Source organism: Elephantulus edwardii, unplaced genomic scaffold, assembly GCF_000299155.1.
Source record: "Elephantulus edwardii isolate Elephantulus edwardi_28Jun2011 unplaced genomic scaffold, EleEdw1.0 scaffold00005, whole genome shotgun sequence".
In the NCBI taxonomy this organism is placed as follows: Eukaryota; Metazoa; Chordata; class Mammalia; order Macroscelidea; family Macroscelididae; genus Elephantulus; species Elephantulus edwardii.
Genome location: NW_006399755.1, coordinates 10,386,898 through 10,409,512, shown reverse-complemented (window position 1 = coordinate 10,409,512; position 22,615 = coordinate 10,386,898). Strand labels below are relative to the sequence as shown.

Sequence of the window (22,615 nt, the reverse complement as noted above, 5' to 3'; positions counted from 1 at the left end):
ATACAGAAGAATTTAATGAAATAGGATTTGAGCCAGAGCCCATGGTGATGAAGGCAGAAGTTCAAGCTGCTTTGAAGGAAATAGCAAAAAATAAGGCCCCTGGAATAGATGGTGTACCAATTGACATATTTCAGCTAACAGATGCTGCCGTGGGAGAAGGTACTTACAACAAAAGACAGATACGGGGTTTATAAAGAACTACTAATCTGTAAGAAAATGATAATAGAAAAAAATAGTAGGAACGTAACAAAAACTTATCAGCTAGTAATCATGAAGAACTCAACCTCGTTATTAATTGTTGTTATTGCTGAGTCAAAACTGACTGTAGCTGACCGCCCCCCACCCCCAACCCTGCGTCAGTGGGTTTTCAGAGACTGTAAATCATAGGAGAAGAGATTACCTATCTTCCACCGGAGAAGTAGCTAGAATGTTCAAACTGCCTGCCTTTGTGTTGACAGTGTGACTGCTTGCCCTCTAGGCATCAAAGCATCCTCCTTAATAATTGTTGTTATTCTTAGGTGCTGTTGAGTATGACTCATAGTGACAGTATGAGCAATAGACTTGAACCCTGCCCTATCCTGTACTAGCCTCATATTTTTGACATACTTGAGCCCATTGTTGCAGTCACTGTGTCTGTCCCTCTTGTGGTTCTTCCTCTCCTTTGCTGATCCACCAGCTTTCCAAGCATGATGTTCCCTTCCGAGGAATAGCTTCTAGAAACATGCCTAAAGTCTGAGAGACAAAGATTCATCATCTTTGCCTCTAAGGAGCGTTCTGGCTGCACTTTTTAAAAGACACATCGGTTTGTTCTTTTGTCAGTTTATAGGATATTCATTACTCTTCTCGAGCACCACAACCCAAAGGCATCAATTCAGAAATGTAACTAAGGTGCACCTGATACACGCCCTGATCTTTGCAATGACTTACTGTGTGTCAGAGAGTTGGACAATGACTAGGGAAGATAGAAGGAGAATTGATGTCTTTGAGCTGTGGTGTTGGAGAAGAGTATTGAATATACCATGGACTGCTAAGAAGAACAGGCTCATCCTGGAGACGGTTATACCATGCTGCTCCTTGGAAGCAAAGATTTTGAAGCTTTGTCTGACATACTTTGGACATGTTGCAATGAGGGACCTATCCTTGGAGCAGGACGTTATGCTTGGGAGGGTGGAGGGACAGTGCAGGAGAGGAAGACACTCTATGAGGTGGATTGATTCAGTGACTGGGATAATGGGGGTAGGTGTGTCAGAGATAGATTGGCACAGAATAGAGCAGGGTTTAGGGCTGTTGTACATAGGGTTGCTATGAATTGCAAGTGACTCGATGGCACCTAACAACAACTACAACAAAATTAAAATCATTTTATATATACTATTACCCACTAAAATTGTTAAAGCTTAAAGAAATTGTATGTTGTCAAGGTAGTTGTACAGTGAAATGTCATACATATCTGATTCAAGTTATTATAACTGCTTTTGGAATATTGAACATACACATTCACTATGATTCTGTTTTCCTCTGTATATTTTTGTTAAGTGCCATCAAGTTGACAACGACTCATAGAGACCTTATGAACAATGGATCTGAACCTTGCCCTATCCTGTGCCATCCTCACTGTCTCTGATACTTCTGAGTCCATTAGGACAGCCACCATGTCAGTCAATCTTATTGAAGGTCATCCTGTCTTATGTTGACTTGGAGGGTGACCTTTCTAAGCATGATGTCCCTCTCATGGGTGATCAACATACATTCACACTAAAAGATGTGTATAAAAATATCTCTATAATTGTATCATGTCTGTTAGTGTTCTTAGGTGCCGTCAAGTCTGTTTTGAGTCACAGCAGATTAAATGTCACTGCATGTTCTGTGTAACAGAAGGAAACAGTGCCTGGTCTTGCACCATCCTTACTTTAATCACCATGGCAGCATTCCTAAGAGCCTCAAATTACAAACTGCACAAATAGCCATCAGCAGTAGAATGGATGAATGAATTATGTTGATTCTGCATGATAAAAATCATGAACTGCTCCATAAAACATGGATGACTCTCACAAACTTAATAATAAGTGATTGGATATAAGCTGTGTGATTCTATATAAATAAACTTGGCACAAAACTAGCCTGTTATGTTAAAAATAAGGACTGTGGATATGTTTAAGAAGGAGAGGGGCAGGCAGTGACTGATAGGGTACATGTGAGGGGCTTCTGGAGTGCTGGAAATTTGTACAGATTTCTGATGTATTTGAGTTAGCATGAACTGCATTTGTGACCACTTGGTTTTGGTTTTTTTGGGGGGTTTGTGGTATTAGATCTACCACATATGTAATACATACTTCATAGCAGTGTGTAATTGACTGTGTTTATCATTCTCAAGACAATCCCTCCAATATAAAGGGCAATAATAATTAAGGCTCTTAATCTCTTAATAAAAGGACTATTCAGCTTCTATCAGAACTGACTTACCAGTTGTGAGAAAGGCTCCTCATCAAAATGAGGAGCTACCTGCATTTCATTACTGGGTACTGATGTCCCACATACGTTTACTTTTAAAATTCATTGAGCTGTATACTTAAGATTTTTGACACTGGACAATATTCTTGCCAATACTCAGTAATGTCTGTCTCTTAAAATTTTTAGCAGTTTTATTGACTAAAATTTACCTCCAGGGTTTTAATTTGCATCTCCTAATTATGAAGTTAAATGCCTTTTCATGTTTACTGGCTTGTCTTCTTGCCCAAGATAAATTTCAAAATAAAAATCAAATCACAGAGTGGGAGAAAATAGTCACAGCATATATAACAAAGGATTTGTCTGCAGAATGTTTTGTTTTCAATTCTACAGAAAGAAACTCCACTCAATAGAAAAATGAAAAGGACAACAAAAAGCATATAATAAAAGTTATTGACATTAAAAAGCCCTGATGGCATAGTGCTTAAAGAATTTGGCATCTAACCACAATGTTTGCACTTCAAATGTCCTAACCACTATACTGGATGATTTACAGCCTTGAAAAGTCTGTGGACAGTTTTCTGCTGTGTTCAGGATGGTCACTGTGGATCATAATCTGTTTGATGGCAGGGTTGTTCTTAAATGCCATCAAGTTGAGTACAGTATCAATGGACACTCCACAGCCATAGAGTAAATCTCAACTCCCAGCGAACCTCCATGGGGTTTCTGAAACTGTATGTCTTTACAAGAGGATGTTGTTCATCGTTCTCCCATGGGCAGTTGGTGGATTCAGATTACTGATCGTTTGATTAGCAGCCTGTACGTTGTGCAGTACAGCATCTGGCCTCCTGATAGAGATCCATATATGGTAAAAATATTTTAAAATAACATCAAGAGGGATATTAATCAATTTCAGAATAGCTGTTATCTCTGAGTACGTAAGAACAAACTCCTGCCGAGAGAACAAGCAGATTTGTCCTGGAGAGGGTAAAACCAGGATGTTCCTTGGAGGCAAGGATTCTGAAGCTCCATCTGACATACTTTGGGCATGTTCCAAGTCCTTGGAGAAGGATGTTATGCTTGGGAAGGTGAAGGGACAGCACAGGAGAGGAAGACCCTCGAGAAGGATTGATTCAGTAACTGGGGTAACGGGAATGGGTGTGTCAGAGTCGGTGAGGTTGGCACAGGATATAGATAGAGCAGCGTTCAGAGCTGGTGTACATAAAGTCGCTGTGAGTCGCAAGCGACTTGACAGCCAATAACAACAACAAGAAGTAAGGAAATTTAATCAGTAAAAATGGCCTAATTATTTTAAATACAAATAGTTAATGTTATTGTTGTGTTCCACAGAGTCAGAACCAACCCATAGCTGACCTCTGACAGCTCTGATGCTCTGGTTTTTAGAGGCAATTAATTGCTCGTGAGTAGATTGCCCATCTTTCTCCTGTTGAGTAGCTGGTGGCCTTGAACCACAAGCTTTCGGAATTGCAGTGCAGTATTATTACACACAATGGGTACATAGTTGTTCAGTACATAGTTGTTTAGTATGTGCACGATATTTGGCATTTTTTGTTTGAAATCTATCATTAAATACAATTTTTTTTTTTTAAAAAAAGAGTTGTTTTGTATTTTTTTATTTTCTTGTGTACCATTGAGTTGGATCTGACAGGCATAGGAGGAGATTGCCCCTCCTCCACCAGAGCATCTGGTGGATTTGAACCATGCACCTTCAGGATTACAGTGCATATTCCTACCACTAGGCCACCAGAGCTCCCATTTTAATGACAAAAATTATAGTTCACCTCTGAAGTTGATAAATATATGGATATACAGTCATAACTTTTTTTAATCCTCCAAATTTCTGTTCATTTCAGAAGCTAACAATTATACTTTTCTGTTGTTTTTTTCAAATTACACTGTCAGTGGGGTGGATTGAGACAGTGGCTACAAGGGGTTCTAGCACAGCTGTGATTGTCAGGATCTTGCAGGAGCGGACATGGTTTCTTGCTATTATATGTTAGGGTTGGATCTGCTTGAGGAGCTTAAAAATTTATGCCATTCTGTTTTCATGTAATTATTGGACTACTTGTTGTCATCAAGTCAGAACAGACTTGTGGTTGACCCTACAGCAGCAGGTTTTCAGAGGCTAAATCTTCTCATGGAAAACTGCCCATCTTTCTCCCTGAGGATACCTTGTGGATTTGAACAGCCAGAGAGATACCACCTTTGGGCAAGCACCACAGCTCTTTGTGGACTATGCCACCTGAGCTCACTTCTTTTAATTTTAGAAGTAGAAAAACTGTGTCAGTTATGGTATAGCCAAGGACTTGTTTTGTAGAGCTGACGAGGTGGCACTAGTCATATGTATCATACTATTAGGGACCTTCCCAGAGTACTGAGAAGCAATGATGTCAGTCTGGAGACTAGGGTGCACCTGATCCAGGCCATGGTCTGCACAATTACTTGTCATACATCAGAGAGCTGAACAGTGACTAAGGATGACAGAAGAAAAATCTATGCCTTTGAGTTGTGGTGTTGGAAATGAGTCTTGAACATACCATGGACTACCAAGAAAACAAATAGATCTGTCTTAGAGAGGGTGAAAGTTTTTCTGTAGAAGCTAGGATTTTGAAGCTCTGTCTCACATACTTTGGGCATGTGGACAGGGGGACCAATCCTTGGAGAAGGACATCATGCTTGGAAGGCTGGAGGGACAGTACAGAAGAATAGACCAAGGATGAGATGGATTGATACAGTAACTAGGGCAATGGGGGTTGATGTATTGGAGTCAGTGAAACTGGCTTAGGACAGGGCAGGCTTCAGTGCTGTTGTTAAGAAGGTCACTATGAGTTGCAGGCAACTCAGTGGCACACAACAACATCCTTGGAAGAAGTCAGAAGTTTACTTATGTAAATAAGTCTGCCAGAGTTCCTCCCATTTGGAAGGAGGAATAGTTTAGTGTTAAACTGGATGCTAGGCAACAGCTTTGCCTCTCCTTTTTCTCTGAGGTTTGGTTTTTTTTTTTTTTTACTTGTAGGCTAATTGCTTTAAGATGAGAAAAGTTGATCTCTGTTTGAGTTCTGAAGGGGCTGAAGTGATTTTAGCTACATCAAGTGATGAAAAACATCCACCTGAAAATATCATCGATGGGTAAGACTTCTTTTTCCTTTAAGTCTTGATTTAGGTCAGCAAACCCCTTGAGTACTAAGACCATCTGCTTTCACAGTAACCAGCTCTGTTATGCTTAAATAAGTGTTTGGTGAACTAGATTACCTGATAGTATTCCTTTGATAGAATTCCTGGTTCTCATTTAATTGTGTATACCTAGATTGTTGGTCATTTTCTTTGTAATCTCTAAATGGCTTCTTGTTACAAAAATGTCTCCCCCAAAAGTGATTTGTTGAATCAAAAGTTCAAACATTTTATGAAAGTAAAGTACTGTTGTTTAGTTTGGGTTCCCCTCCCCGCGCCACCCCCCAGTTTTAGTTGTAAATAGGAATGTAACTGTTAAAACTTTGTATCTGCTGCCTGTTTTCCTTGCTGCATCCAAGCATCATCTTTGCATAGATGAATGCTTTACTCCCTGCTCTTCTGCACTGGGCACAGCTTGCTTCTTAAATCTTTCCAATTTGTACTCTTAAGTGTGCTGGAAGCGCATTCTAGGTAGAACTCAAAACTCAAACTCACTGATGCCAGTTTTCAGGGGCTTTAAATCACCTGGGAGGAAATTGTCCCATCTTTTCCCCACAAAGCAGCTGCTCTATTTGAACTGCCTTTGGGTTGGCAGTGCAACTTCTTACCAGAGGTAAGTAAAATTCTTATACTTTTAGAGTACAAAAAAGGATAGTTAATAAATGAATTCCTTCTGTCTCCCCCACCCAACAGTTTTAACTTATTTTCTTGCTATCTTGAATTCTCTTTCTTGAAATCTGTATAATGCCCCCAATTTGCCTCCTAGAATCATATAAAAACTGGAAAGCCTTAGAGTTCATCCTGTGTAAACTTCTAATTTCAGACTTGTGGAAAGAGAGTTCCAAAGAAGTTAAATTTTAGCCATTGAAGACAGAGCCAGTTGTAACAGAAATATGTTATGATTCTTTCTGTTTTATTGTGAAACTCACGTGTTTGGGTAGAACTCTTAACAATTCCATCTCTTCCTTTAACTCTAGTAGGTCTCAGCTCTGGCATCTGCCCAGTCTGTATCAGGTTGGCACAGTTTCTCTCTGCTCTGGATTCCTATAGCATTTTGTATATATACCTTTATAGCTTTACTTATTGCTTTGTTGCTTATTGTACCTCTCTTCATAATTTCTAAAAGTCAGAGACCAGTCTGTTCAAGTGCCTCCATAGTATCAGAGATTTTCTTGAGTTCAGATGAATTAGACCATCAGATGCTAGTTCAACTCAATTAATAGTAGGAATTGGCAGAGTATACACATATATCTGTTGTTACTGGCCCTTGAGTCAGTGCTGACTCAGGGCAGACCTGTGCACAACTTAGGGAAACACTGCCTAGTCCTGTGCATCCTCAAAATCCTTATTAACTCTCACCCCGTTGTTGTGGTCACTGGGCCAGTCCATACTGCTGAGGGTCTTCATCTTTTCCAGTGACCCTCTTCCAAGCATGTCTTTTTCCAGGGACAGTCCTTCCCAATAACATGACCCAAATATGTGAGACAGCCTTGCCATAGTGTCTTCTAAGAACATTCCACCACTCTCCATCTTTCACTGCAGAGTTGTTGTTCTGGCAGTCCATAATATATTCAGTATTCTTTGTTCAGGAGCAGCTGCCCCTCATGCTACTTTTTAATTGTCCAGTTCTGTATGCATATATTATTGTTGTTGTTATTGTTGTTGTTAGGTGCTGTCAAAGTGAGTACAACTCATAGTGAAACCTGTTCTATCCTGTACCACCATTTCTGACACACTTGAGCCCATTGCTGTAGTCACTGTGTCACTGCATCTCATTGAAAGTTTTCCTCTCTTTAGCTGACCCGCCACCTTTCCAAGCATGTATTGTTTTCCAAGGAGTAGCCTCTCCTAGCAACATGCCCAAAGTATGTGATACCATTCATCCATACATATGCATATAGGGATAGTAAAAATACCATGGCTTGGATCAAGCACCCCTTAGTCCTCAATGTGATATCTTTGCTGTAAAGAATTTTTTGATCAGATTTTCCCAGTGTAAGACATCATTTAATTTCCTGGTTGCTGCTTCCATTGATATTGGTGTGGATCCAAATAAAATGAAAACATATTTTTTCCTTTTATCATGATGTTGCTTATTGATCCAGTTGTGAAGATTTTTGTTTTAAGTTGAAGTGTAGTCCATACTAAAGGTATGGACTTTATGTTCATCAATAAGTGTTCAAGTCCTTTTTGTTTGCAGCAAGCAAGGTTATGTCATTTACATATTGTTAATGAATCTTCCTCTTAGCCTGATGCTGCAGTCTTCCTCATGTAGTCCAGTTGCTCAAATTATTGGCTCAGCATATCGATTGAATAAGTATGGTGAAAGCATACAGCCTCTAATGCACAGTCTTCCTGATTTTGAACCACGTGATCCCCTTGTTTTCTTTAGAATACCTGTTTCTTTGTTTTGTGCATGCTCTGAACAAGCACAATTAAGTGTCCTGAATTTCCATTCCTGGCAGTGTTATCCATATTTTTTCAAAATCCACATAGTTTAACACCTTTGCTTAGGCAGTGAAACACAGATGAGTATCTTTCTGTTACTCTCTGCTTTCAGCCAAGATTCACCTGACTTAAGTAATAATCTTCAGTTTACATCCTCTTCTGAACCAGCTTGATTTTCTGGATGTTCCTTTTGATGTACTTCTGCAATTGTTTTTTAATTACCTTCAATAAGATTTAATTACATGCAGTAATCAGCTGTGTTTGATAATTTACACATTCTGTTGAACACCTTTGTTGGAAAGGGAACAAATGTGAATCTCTTCCAGCAAATTGACCAGTTAGCTGTTTTCCAGATTTCTTGGCATAAACAAGTGTTTATCCAGTGTGCATCTCATTGTTGGAACATTTCTATTTGTATTCTGTCCATTTCTGAAGATTTGTTTTTCATCATTGCCTTTTGTACAACTTGTTTTTCGTCCTTCAGTACCAACAGTTCTTGATCATTTGTTAAATCCTAAAATAGTTGAGCATCAACTCATTTTGTGTGTGTGTGTGTGTGTGTGTGTGTGTGTGTGTGTGGTTCTTGTGTCTTCTTATAATGCTTCCTACATCATTCAGTATTTTGCCAATAAGCTACCAATAAGTCAGTTTTGAGTCATAAGAGCCCTTCCTCAGGTTTCCAATGCTGTAAATCCTTACAAGAGGAGACTTCCCGAATAACTAGTGGCTTTGAACTGCCAACTCTTTGGCTAACAGCCCAACATTTTACACACTAGTCTGCCAGGGCAGTGTCACAATTCAAGCCCGAGATTTTTTTCTTCAGTTTTTTCAGCTTGAAAAATACCAAATATATTTTTGCCTTTTTTTGTTTTGCCTGATCTTTGTCTGTTTCATTGTAATTCTTTATTTTCTCTTCATAAGTGGTCCTTTGAAATAGTCTGTTTAACTCTTGTTTACGTCATCATTTTTTTCTGTTTGCTGTGGCTGTTATGTTTAGTAACAAGCTTCATAGTCTTTTTTGATGTCCAATTTGACTGCTTGCTTTCTTTCCTGTCTTTTTTAATGACATTTTGCTCTCTTCATGCATGATGTTGTGGTGTCATCCCACAACTCATCTGATCTTTGATTATTAGTTTAATGCATCACATTTATTCTTTAGCTATCCCTTGAATTCAGGTGGAATAAACTCGAAGGTCATTCATTGGTACCTAAGGGCTTGTTTCATTTCCTTCAGTTTTAACTTGAACTTGCTTAGTAGCAGTTCATGGTCCATTCTGCACTTGGCCTTCAGCGTTGTTCTGACTGATGATTTTTTTTTAAATTTTAAAAACGGCATTTATTCAGCATCATGATCGGATTATTAATTTAGCAATCAAAAGCATGGGTGCAAAAAAAATCTGCATTAAAATCTTTGTTTTCAGAATGTTTTACACTTTCCAAAGAACAGAAATTAAAATAACCAGTTCAACAATTATTTACAAATACAGTCCTTGAGCTTTTTGTCCATACACATGAGTATTGTCTAAAACATGTCTTCTTTGTAGCAGCGAGGCCCTGCCACCACTGTGCTTGGCTGAGTTCACAAAGCTGTTGTAACTTGTTGCTTCCCTGTCACTTCTCTGGCTCTCCTCTCCTGCTAAGCCTTGTTTCCTGGCAGTTACTAAAACCGTCTGCCATTGCCATCGCTGATGCTGCTGCCTGAACCACTATACAGCCACTTTGGTTTCATGGTTTGGCAAAATATTGACCTCCACCAGCATAAGGGCCAGGGCTTCTGCCTCCAAAGATTCCTCCTTCTTGGATCCAAAATTTGAAGATTGATTGTTGTAATTGTCAAAATCATTGTAGCTTCCACCACCTCCAAAGTTGCTTCCACCATTACCAAATCCATTCTAACCATCTCCACTGCTTCCATATCCTCCACCGCCATGGCTGCCGCCAAAGCCATCTTGTCCACTGAAGTTTCCTCCTTGACCAAAGTTGTCATTCCCACCAAAACCACATTCACGGCCATCACGCCATCACCAAAGTTTCCAGAACCACTTTGATGCTGTGACAGGGCCTTCCTCACTTCACAGTTGTGACCAGTATGGTATTTCTGAATAATGATTTTATAGATAGAATCATGGTCATCAAAAGTTACCAAAGCAAAGCCCCTCTTCTTGTCACTGCTTCAGCCAGTCATGATTTCATTCACTTCAATTTTCCTGTACTGTTCAATATAATCTCCTAAGTGATGTTCTTCAGTATTGTCTTTAATTCCAACAAAGATCCTTTTCACAGTTAAGTGGGAACCTAGTCTTTGAGCATCTTTTCTTGAGACAGCCCTCTTGGGTTTCACAACCCTTCCATCCATCTGTGGGGCCTTGCATTCATGGCTGCATCCACCTCTTCCACAGATGAGTATGTGACAAAGCCAAGCCTCTGGAGTGCTTGGGATTTGTCTCTCTCATTACCACAGTCCATGATTGCTCCTAGACTTCCATCTGTTGTTTCAAAGCTCAACCCTCTAATGAATAGTTTTCCCAGCTAGTTGGGTACTTTTGGAGACTCTGACTTTGGTTTGGCAGCCATGGAAATATAAACACTTTAGTGGTGCTTCCTCGGCAGTGTTCTCCAGTGAAAAGGAGCAAACTAATGAATGTATCCCTCACTGATGATATTATTTTTTTTCTTTTTTTTATTAATTTTAATGAAAATTTACAGAGACTTTGGATTTGCATTCATTCATTGTTGCACTTTTCTCCCTGCCCACCGCAGGACACTTTTCTCTTGAAAAGTAAAAGTTCCCCCATTGTTTTACAATCCCTCCCCCCAGGTCCACTCTACTATGCATGTTTGGGTCTGGACTCCTGTCATGACAATAATACCTAATCACAAACCCTTTTAAATAGTTTTCTACCTCATCTGTTTCAATGCAGTCTTTTCTGTTATCTTTTTCCCACAGATATATTTTCTATCCATTGATGCCCATGTGCAGAGTAGTAGTTTATATTGTTGCAAAAAATATTTGTAGTGAATAAGTCATTGGCCTTAGAAAATTCTCTCATGCAATCTCCCATATTATTTCTATAACCAAGGCCATATTTTTATAGCTACTAATCCTTTTTCTTTGTTTCTAATTTTCACATTCAAATCACTAGTAAATACCAGTGCATCTTAATTGTGTGTACTATTAATTTCAGACTTCACAAATTGGTAAAAATCTTTAATTTATTCATCTTTGGCATTAGTGGTTTGAGTATAAATTTGAGTAATAGTTGTATTAACTGGTCATGGATGTTGCCTGTCACTCTTAGCATTGTACTTCGAGATGAGATACATCTTAAAATGTTCTTTTTGATGATGATGCAAGGCAATTCCTCTTCTGTTTGCCATTCCTGGTATGTAGACTACATGACTGTCTAATTGAAAATGGGCAGTACCAGTTCATTTCAGTGCACTGATGTTGAGGATACCACTTTTTTATGCATTCTGTTTCATTTTTTATGACTTACATTTTTTTTTCTAAATTTGTTCTTCATGGCTTCCATATTCCATTATTAATGGGTATTTGCAGCTGTTTCTTCTCATTTTGAGTCATGCTCTGTCAGCAAGTGAAGGTCCTGAAAGCTTTACCCCATTGATGTCATTTAAGTAGACTGCTTTAAGGGGGCATCACGTCCCCAGTGGTATTTTGAGTGCCTTCCAACCTGAAGGACTCATCTTTTGACATTGTCTCAGACAGTGCTCCACTGCTCTTTATTAGATTTTAATGAACCATTTTTTTTTTTCAGAAATAAATCTCTAAATCCTAGACTGTCTTAATCTTCAATTTCCTCTGAAACCTGTCCATCCTGGATGACCCTAATGGTACTTGAAATGCTGTTGACACAGCTTCCCGCATCACAGCAATATGCACCCCACCCTAGCAAGACACACTGATAGAATGCCAAGTGACACAAGAATATACTAATAATTTAATTTTAAAAAATACTCATTCATTACAGTATTATGATTGAACATATTTATTTGGCCATTATTTTATCTTTTTCTTTAAAATTTACCACAGGAATCCAGAAACATTTTGGACCACCACAGGAATGTTTCCCCAGGAGTTCATTATTTGTTTTCATAAACATGTAAGGATTGAAAGGCTTATAATCCGAAGTTACTTTGGTAAGCAAATTTTATATTTATTTTCATCATCTTCTCAGCTGAGCACATTCTTGTAAACTTTTGGCAAAACACTGGTGTTCCTTTAAGTGTGGAACCAGTTTTATTGCTGCAGTTGAGGGTGTAACTTAAGCACAATTAGCCTTTCTGAAACTGCAAATTTGAAACCCTTCCAAAGTACATAACTTCCAAGGAGCTTGCTATGTGAAATGAAAGTCTTTGGCAAAAGACCTCGTTATAAATATAAGCTTACGTCTTTCCAGAACATTAGACTCCATGACATCTTTATTCCATAGTCATTTGGACTGGGATTCTCTTTCAAACTTTTGCTGAAAAATCTAATAACCTTGTTGATTCAAATTGGGTAGTTTTGATTTTTCTGTTGCTAATGGCATTTTTTGAAGGACTTAGAATCTGACATTGGAACACCATTCTAGTTCTGTCTTATGTTAACTTAGGGATAAAGTATATTAGGAAAAACCCTGACAAGAAACGGAACACATCTTAGATGATTCAAATGAATAGAGTTGGATGATGGAACTACTTTTAAAATCATGGGTGGATTAAAGGAACAAACAAGGAACAGTGAGGTATCAGAAGCTGGCACAAAAGGAAACCATGATGTAACACCCCTAGGCCAAGGGAAGGAAAAGGAGTCCAGTAAGGCTGTGGAAAAAGGCCTGCCTGGCAGGAGCTGTAGCTATGACATGACCACTGTTAGAGAAATGGCATTGAAGCAAGGAGAGAGGTAAAGAGTGTAGACAATGTGGAGGTGGTCGTATCTGACCTCTGCTACCTCTGCGAAGGAGACTGTCCACATCAACAGCTTCCACAGTATAAAACCAATCCCTGTATAAGATCAATCATGGTCTTCCCTGCTCCTGCACCTACTACTAATTCTAACACCAGTCTTGCTACTCTACTGGGTCCAGTGTCCTTTGTAGTAACCACTCAGATCTAACTGAACCATACTCACAGTTACGGGGTTTATGAGGGAAGTTGACAGGTTACAATTTAGGTTGGTAGCAGAATACAGTTCTGCAGTCCAGACAGCTTATTAGGTATAGTTCCTCACTCCAGACAGCTTCTCAAGTATGTGTTTACAGACCCTTTGACCTTCAGCCTCACAGCTTAGGTCAATATTACAAAGTTTCCTTAACCTTCAAGTTATGACATCTTCCCTCAGTCCTCCAGCAAGTTTGAATGGAAGTCCCTGGCTCTGGCTTTGGGGCTCAGTCCCAAGTCAGCTCTGTCAAGTGTTGGTGTCTGGTTCTCTGCTGAGGCCGCGGCTGCTCTCAAGTAGATCCCAGTCTAACTGGCACAGGAATCTCCGGCCCAAAGGACATGCACTGCACTCTCTGCTTCTTCCTTGCTAGTATGGAGATTCCTCTGTCACAACTAAATTTATCTTGGTGGAATAGAAAAAACTGGCCAATCCCATGATTACTTTCTGTACACACTGTTCCCACTCATGCAGTGAAAGTTAAAGGCTAGGGAAGCCATTTCAAATGATAAACCCTTGATACCACAGAGTGAAGGGGAAAAAAATAACCTCATCTCACTTTCACCAGTCTTTTCCCATTTGCCAAACTCAACCAGAAACCAGTGGGTAACAGAGAACATAGGCCATGTAACAGGGGCAAGCTTCCCAGGGTGCAGAACAAAGAAGATTCCAGCCTGGCAGGGGTAGATGTGGGGGCAATGATAGAAAACCAGGGCAAAGAAATTCCCAGTTTAGTAATAATAGTAGAGACTTCAAAGTCAGATCCAAAGTCCAGTCTATCACTTATTAGCCCTTTATAATTGAGGTCTGGTGGCCTAGTGGGTAAGGATTGTGCTGCTAACCCGAAGGCTGCTGGTCTTGAGGATACAAATATAGAATCAGGTAGACATTTAACATTTTATTTACTTTGTTAATTTACGTTGTCAGTGAGGACCTTGAGGATTGAAAAGAGCACATCTCAAGAGTCAGGTGATTTTGAACAATTGATTGAAAGAGGTATGTATTTGTTTCACTCACATTGTTTTGAGCATGAAAGAGGGTAGGATTGTACTTTGGCTCTGTATTTGCAATTAGGATGCATTTTGATGACAAAAGATGACTTGAATGATCCTTGTAACACATTTGTTACTATTTGTTACTGAGTCTGTACCAACTCATGATGACCTCATATGTTCAAGGTAGAATTGTTCCATAGCATATTTTTTTTTACTTCATAGGTTTTTATTATAGACTTTTTTTATCCACATGAATGTTAAAGAAACTACAACAGTTCAATACTGTTTTTGATAACATGATTATATTCTTAATTACACTCAATATTAAATTGTAAAATATTTCCAGAGGAAGGCTGTGACCTTTCAGCAGCATTCCTGCAAGCCTTCCCTTCCAAGGCACCTCTAGATTGGTTTGAACTGCTAACTTTTCAGCTATTAGTCTGATACTTAATTTTGCCTGTAATAAAGAGCAAGGACCTCATGGGGACAGTCATAGCTGACCTTTACCTACCTCACAAAGGGGAACTGTCCCTGTCAACAGCATCAACAACACAAAAGTAATTCCCATGAGGTCAAGACATGTCCCCCAGGTTCCCATGCCTCTTTCTAGTCATCCCAACATCAATATTACTGCCTTATTTGATCTGAATGCCAATGCAATAACTCACAGACCACACAGAACCATAGTAGGGAAGTCAAAAGGCTATTATAATTCAGGTGAGTAGCAGAATATGGTACTTCCTGACATTTTTCAGTGTCAGTCAGTTCTTTATGGTATAATGATTCTGTGTATTCCCTCCATCTTCTTTTGATGTTTTCTGGGTTATTCAGTATACTGCCCATAGCATCTTTGAATATTGCCGTTTGAGGCTTAAATTTTTAAGTTCTCTCAGCTTGAGAAAGGCGGAGCAAGTTCTTCCTTTTTTCCCCTCTTTTTCTTTTGTTAATTTTAATGAAAGTTTACAGACTTAGGGTTTCCAGTCTTTCATTGTTGCGTTTTTCTCCCTGCCCATCCCCTGCCCCCCAATTCACTCTTCTCCTTGAAAAGTAAAAGAAAAACTCTTTCATTGTTAAGTTCTTCCCTTTTTATGCTCAAATTCCAGCTCTCTGCACATCCCATTATAATACTGTGCTTGTCCTCCTGAGCTGCCCTTTGAGATCTTCTGTTCCGCTATTTTACTTTATCATGTTTTCCTTTTATTTTGGCTTCTCAGCAATCTAGTGCAAATTTTAATTTCTTTTGATATCCATATTGATTTTTTCTTTCTCTTTTGTTTTTGTAATAACCTTTTCCTTTCTTCATGGATGATAGCTTTGATCCCACAACTCATCTGTTCTTTGATCATTGGTAATGAAGGAGAACGTAGAAGCTGCATTGAAGGCATTGACAAAAAATAAAGCCCCAGGAATCAATAGGCTACCAATTTACTTGTTTCAGTTAACATATGCAGCTGTGAATAGGCTCACTAGTCTATGCTAAGAAATTTGAAGGACAGCTGTCTGGCCAGTGGATTGTTCCCATTCCCTAGAAAGGTGATCTAACTCAATGTGGAAACTATTGAATACTATCATTAATATTATATGCAACCAAAATTCTGACAAAATATAAAAACCAGCTGAAACAATACATAGGTAGGAAACTGCCAGATGTTCAAGCAGATTTAGACAAGGCCATGGCACCAGGGATATAATTTCTGATGTCAGATGGATCCAGGCTGAACGTAAAGAATACCAGAAGAATATCTTATTTGTGCTTTATTGATTTTGCAAAGGTATTTGACTGTGTGGATCATAACAGATTCTGGCTGACATTGAGAAGAATAGGAGTCCCAGAGCACTTAATTGTGCTCATGCAAACCCTACACCTGGACCAAGAGGCTCTTGTGCGAACAGAGCAGGGGAACACTACATGGTTTAAAATTAAGAGAGTATGCCAGGATTGTATTCGCTCTTCATAACTATTTAATCTGTATGCTGAGCAAATTTTCCAAGAAGCTGGATTCTATAAAGAGGACTGTGGCATCAGGATTGGAGGGAGACTCATCAATAACTTGCATTATGTAGATGAGACTACCTTGCTTGCTGAAAGTGAAGAGAACTTGAAGCACTTGTTGTGAAAGATCAGGGAATTCACCCTTCTGTGTGGATTGTATATCAATGTCAAGAAAGCAAAGATTCTTAGCACTGGGCCAATAAACAGTATAATGATGGATGGAGAAGAGATTCAAACTACCAACAACTTCATCTTGCTTGGATCCACAATTAATACCCTTAGTATTAACAGTCAGAAAATAAAGAGACACATTGCACTGGGAAAAATATGCAGTTAGGGATCTTTCCAAATTATTGAGGAGTAATGATCAGGTTATAATCTTTCTGATCACTTGCTATGCATCTGAGAGCTAGACAGTGAATAAGGATGACAGAAGAAGAATTGACACCTTTGAGCTGCAGTGTTGGAGAAGAGCACTGAACATCCAATGGATGGCCAAAAGAACAAATATGTCTTGAAGATGGTGCAGCTGGAGTGCTCTTTGGAGGCAAGAGTGATGAGGCTGTCTCACATACTTTGGGTATGTTGCTAGGAGAGGCTGTTCCTTAGAGAAGGACATGATGCTAGGAAGGGTGGACAGTTGGTGAAGGAGAAGACCTTCGACCAGGTGGATTGATGTGGTGACTGCAGCAATGGACTGTTATGTGTCAGGAAGTGTTAAGGTGGCACAGGATCTTCTGTTCATAGGGTCGCAATGAGTCATACTCGACTTGATGACACCTAACAACAACAACAGCAGCAGCAAATTATAGTCAAGACAGTTTCCAAAATGTGCTCCCACGTACCTCAGCTTTGAGTCTTGTGGCTTTAAGCCAATGTTTCAAAGTTCTTAGTCCTGCCAGTTATGGCTCTGCTCCCCACCTCCACCACAGTCCTCCAGTAAACTGGAGCAAAAGGCTCTTGGCTCTGGTTCCATGGGCGGAGCAGTAGTAGTCCCAAGGTCAGCTCCATCTCATGTTGGGTCTCTGGTCCTGTGCTTCAGCCATGGCGGCTGCTCTTACCGCTCCAGCTGATTCAGGAATTTCTAGACTCGAAGGACATGCTACATTTTCTCACTTTTTCTTTGCTGGCAGGAAAGATCTTACAGTTCTGCTGCTGGATCCACTCAATTTCATGGCAAGGCTAACTAACTATGAATAGGCTAACACACCCTATTTGCATATTCCAGTCTATCCATATGGGAAAATAAGTTAATGGATAAGGAAGCCATTTTCCACAATAAGCTCTTAAACCCACAATACCACCCAGGGCTTGGATATCTGTGGTACATTTAGGGCTTCAAACACAGACAATATTGCTCCATTTACTGGTTTTGTAATTATCCATGTGCTGTTAATTTTTCTCATTTTCAGAAAAAATGGAGATTCTTGCCTTTTAAGGTTTTTGTAAACATAGTTTCTGGCATGTAATAGGAAACCAGTAAATATTAGTTTTCCATCTCCTTTGTTCCCTTTCTGATTAATGTTGTTGTTGTTGTGTATCATCAAGTTGGACCCAACCCGTAGCAGACCCTCCAGTGGTTTTCCGACGCAGTTTATCACATGGATGAGCTTGCCCATCCTTCTCCTGTGGAGCAGCTGGTGGATTCAAACTTTATATCTTTGGGATTGCAGCACAGCTTCTTACCACTAGGCCACCAAAGCGCCCTTCTGATTAATAGTACTATTTAAATAACTTTGGTGGAATTGATAGCTTCGATGTATACCTTGCGTATTGCCTTCACCTATATATCTACTTTCTACTCCAAAATACCACGAAGATAATAGTAAATGGACAATCTTACAAGGCTGGAATACAAGGCATTCTAAAAAAAAGAACAAAACTGTGAGGGGGAAATATGTTTTATGGAAGAAGGAAAGGAAAAGGAGTAATGATAGCTTCTGACTGCCCACCATTGAGGATATTGATGAGAAGCAACTGATTTGGCTGTAGAGAGCCCCGCAAAAAAAGTATAGAATTAAATCATTAGGTTGCATGGATAGTGTGTATGGGATGTAGGGCAGTAAATAAGGGTAATAGAATATCTTTTACAGTGATTAGACTCTAGGTACATTTTCTTCCACACAAAGGTAAGTACCCTTCTTCCCATGATATGACCGTTGCTACAACAAACTCTGAACCACTAGAGATGACTTGACTCATTGAATATTAAGGCTCAGAATTCTGGTTAGCTAGGAGTAGAGAAAGTGAACAAGACTTAAGGTTGAAAACAGAGTTGAAATGAACACCTGTATGTGCAATAAATGACAGCAACAAAGACTACTTCCCTTACTTCAGGGAATTAGAGGATTCGTCTCAGGAAAACCTAGATGGCCCTAGGAAAAAAGGGCCATGCATACTGACAAAAACTTGTTTACTTGTGGTCACTCTATTAAAGTCTACCAGCCAGTAAGTCCAGTTCATGAACATAGTTTTCAAATTATTTATTCATAAATAAAACAAAAGGCAAATACAGATCACCAGGTATTTAATGAAGGCTTCAAATCCTGAATATAATAAAACTTTTAACTCTCATTTTCCAATCATAGAAAATATAGAATATGATATTATTCTATCATATCATTCTATCAGTTATGTGCTGTCAAGTCAACCATGTCACGTGGTGACCCTCTGAACAGTGGATCTGCACCTTGCTCTCTCCTATGCCATCTTCACAATTTCTTTTCCCCCCGCTACTTAAGTTCACCTGTATTCAAAGTATGTAGAATTTCACATGATTACTTCACACCAACAACAGGACCAGTCAGCGCTGGCATGGATGGCACCATCTTGTCCCTGAAAGAGAAACTTATGCAGTCTCACAATTTCTGACATACTTCAATCAATCTTGTTGAAATTCTTCTTCTCTTACTCTGACCTTCCACCTTTCCAAACATGATGTCCTCCTCCAAGGACGCATCTCCTAACAATATATACCAAAGTATATTATATTATGCCAGGAATGAAAAAGTTAGGGAAAATGGAGTTGCATTTATAGTCCAAAAGACTATTTCAAGATTTATCCTGAAGTGTAATGTTGTGAGTGATAGGACACTATCTGTGCATATGCAAGGAAGGCCTGTTAATCCAACTGCTATTCAAATATACTTATTTACCAACAATTAAAGCAAAAAATGAGTTAATCAGGGATTTATGCCAGCATTTACAATATGAAATAGATTGAATATACAATCAATATTAATAATTGGTGTGAAAATAATAATAATTGGTGACTAAAATATGAAAGTAGGGAACAATAAAGAAGAATTAGTAATGAGAAATTACAGACTTTACAGATTTGCCCATCAACAAATGAGTAGATAGAAAAACTATGGTAGACCTGCACCAGGAGCTGAGGCCTGCAATGGGAGCGATGTACCGGGAGCAAGCAGGACATCTGGAATTTGAGTGAGATACTTCATGAGGATCACTACTGTTTGCTGGACCATGAGGTATCCCGTAAGCTCAATCAGAATGGAGTGAGAAAGCTGGATCTTGAGTGAGGCGGCAGACCCATTTCTCAAAGGGAAAAACCAATGCTTCCTGGTTTTCCATTTAGGTCTCTATGTATGCCTGCCCTGCGTATGTTTCTGCACACACCCACCCTGTGTACATCTGTGCTCTGTGCCTTGCATCCCCTCACGTCTAGTCAGTTAACCGCCTTTAGCCCAGAACACCTTGGATTGGTCCTAAATGCAGCAGTTGTCTGAAAGAGGATGCTGCTAATTTGCAGGCCTTTTCTCTCCCAAACTGAAGCAAATCTTTCCTTGAGTCAGAAGTTCAGAGAGAAACCCAGGCAGGGTAGCTGCCCCTCTACCCCTACCCTCTGGAACAGTGACGTCAAATCAAGAGCCTGCTATTGCCTCAGGCATAAAAAACTACAACAGCAATGTCATGTAAGAAGCAGCCTACCTCACACCCTACACACGCCCAAAGCAAGATGCGACCCCGAAAAAGTGACACACTATCAATGGATTTCCTGAAGCCAGAAACTCTGATGGAACTTTCTGACACAGAATTTAAAACAATGATTAAATCTCTTCCATGGGTAAAAGACAGTCTTGAAGAATTACAGGACACTGCGAGCAAAAACCGAGAGGAGCTTAAAAAACAATCCAAAACAATGTAGATAAAACAAACAAGGCATTAGAGGTTCTGGAAAAACAAGAAACCACAATCCAAAATATGAGAACCAGTGTTTCAGATGCAGTCAACATGATTGAGGGACACATGAGCAGAGTTGAAGAGATGGAACACAGAACCAGTGAAACAGAAGGTAGAATTGTCACCACTGCTCTGCTAGAACAAAAAGCAGAATTAAAAAGGAAGAAAAAAGTAGTAAACCTAAGAATAATGTGGGACACCATTAAGAGAAATAACGTACATAATCAGAATCCCAGAACATGAAGAAGCAAGTAAAGTCACCAAAAAAGTTGTGGAAGAAATACTGGAAGAAAACTTTCCAGGCATAATGAAGAATGAGAGAATATATATATATTCAAGAAGCTGAGCAAAAACTATATATAATACACACCAAAATAAAAACACCAAGGTATATCATAGTCAAATTTGCCAGACCAAAGATAAGGAGAGAATTCTGAAAGCAGCAAGGGAGAAACAAAGAGTAACCTGTAAGGGAGAGCAAATAAGATTAAGTGTGATTTCTCAGCAGAAACCATGTGAGCAAGAAGACCGTAGGATGACATATGTTCAACACTCAAAGAAGACAACTGTAGAACATTGTACCAAGAACCAAGAATATTGTACCCAGCAAAATTGTCCATCAAATATGAAGGAGAGATCAGGATATTCTCAGAAAAAAACAGAACCTAAGGGAGTTTGTAAAAACAAGACCAGCATTGCAGAAAACACTGAGAGATGTCCTTCTTAAAGAGGTGCCACAGAAAGCAGCATGGACCAAAGTAACTAGCAACAACACCAAAAAGAACAGAACAAAATGCTAGCAATAAAACTTTGCCTCACAATAATCACACTGAATGTGAACGGTTTAAATGCATCACTGAAGAGAAAAAGAGTAGTAGATTGGATAAAAAAAACAAAATCCGGCAATATGTTGTCTACAAGAGACATACCTGAAAAGTAAAGATAAAGAAAGATTAAAAATAAAAGAATAGGGAAAAATATACCAAGCAAATGGCAATAGAAGCAGGAGTGGCAATATTAACCTCAGATAAAATAGATTTACATGCAAAACCATCACAAAGGACAAGGAAGGTCACTACTTAATGATTAAAGGGTCAATAGAACAGGAGGACATAATAATAATAATAAATATTTATGCACCAAGTGATACAGCTGCAAAATATATAAAATAAATATTAATAAAACTGAAAAAAGGAAATACTTCAATACACCCCTCTCAAGAAAAGATAGGACTACCAGAAAGAAACTCAACAACGATGCTGAAGAATTAAAGCACACAAAGTACAAATATACCTTCTTCTCCAATGTGCATGGAATGTTCTCCAAAATAGATCACATTTTAGGTTACAAGACAAACATCAATAAATTAAAAACATAAAAATAATACAAAGCATCTTCTCAAGTGATAATGCTACAAAATTAGACATTAATAACAAGAGGATAAAGGAGGAAAACCCCATAAATTTGGAAGCTGAACAACACCTTGCTTGAACATGAGTGGATACTAGAAGAAATAAAAAATGAAAGTTTCTTGAAACAAATGACAATGAAAACACCACTTGACAAGACCTCTGAGAAACAGCCAAAGCAGTAATCAGAGGTCAATTTATAGCAATAAGTGACCATCAAAAGGCAAGGAAAAAAATTACCATTGATTCTCTAACCCAACATCTCCAACAAATTGAAAAAGAACAGCAAGAAAAACTGACACCCTCTAAAAAAGCCTGAAATTATAAAATTAGGGCAGAAATAAATGAAATAGAAAACAGAAAAACAATTGAAGCCATCAACAAAACCAGGAATTGTTTTTTTTGAAAAGGTCACTAAAATCAGTAAACTAGCAAAACTAACACAGGGAAAAGACACAAATAATCTGAATAAGAGATGAAGTAGGTAATGTCACAACAGAACCAACTAAAATAAAAAGGCTAACGGTGGAATATTACGGAAAAACTATACTCATACAAATATGAAAACCTAGAGGGAATGGAAAAATACTTAGAAATTCACAACCTACCTAAACTGATACAAACTGAAATTGAACACCTGAACAGACTCATCATAAAAGAAGAAACTTCACCCTTATTCACTGTTGGTGGGAGTGTAAAATGGTGCAACCACTGTGGAAAGCATTGTGGTGCTTTCTCAAAAAGTTGCAAATAAAGATACCATTTGACC

The 22,615-nt window shown here is 38.9% G+C and overlaps 1 protein-coding gene across 1 annotated transcript in view; it reads left to right on the top strand.

Annotated features, from left to right (window-relative positions):
• Nucleotides 1–5,500: 5,500 nt before the first annotated feature.
• HSPB11 (heat shock protein family B (small), member 11) overlaps nucleotides 5,501–22,615 on the top strand; it is a 24,783-nt gene continuing 7,668 nt past the window's right edge. Inside the window, exons 1-3 of the mRNA XM_006879705.1 lie at nucleotides 5,501–5,598; nucleotides 12,140–12,246; nucleotides 14,174–14,242. Coding sequence (XP_006879767.1) covers nucleotides 5,501–5,598; nucleotides 12,140–12,246; nucleotides 14,174–14,242 — 274 coding nt within the window. The remainder of the gene's footprint in view (nucleotides 5,599–12,139; nucleotides 12,247–14,173; nucleotides 14,243–22,615) is intronic.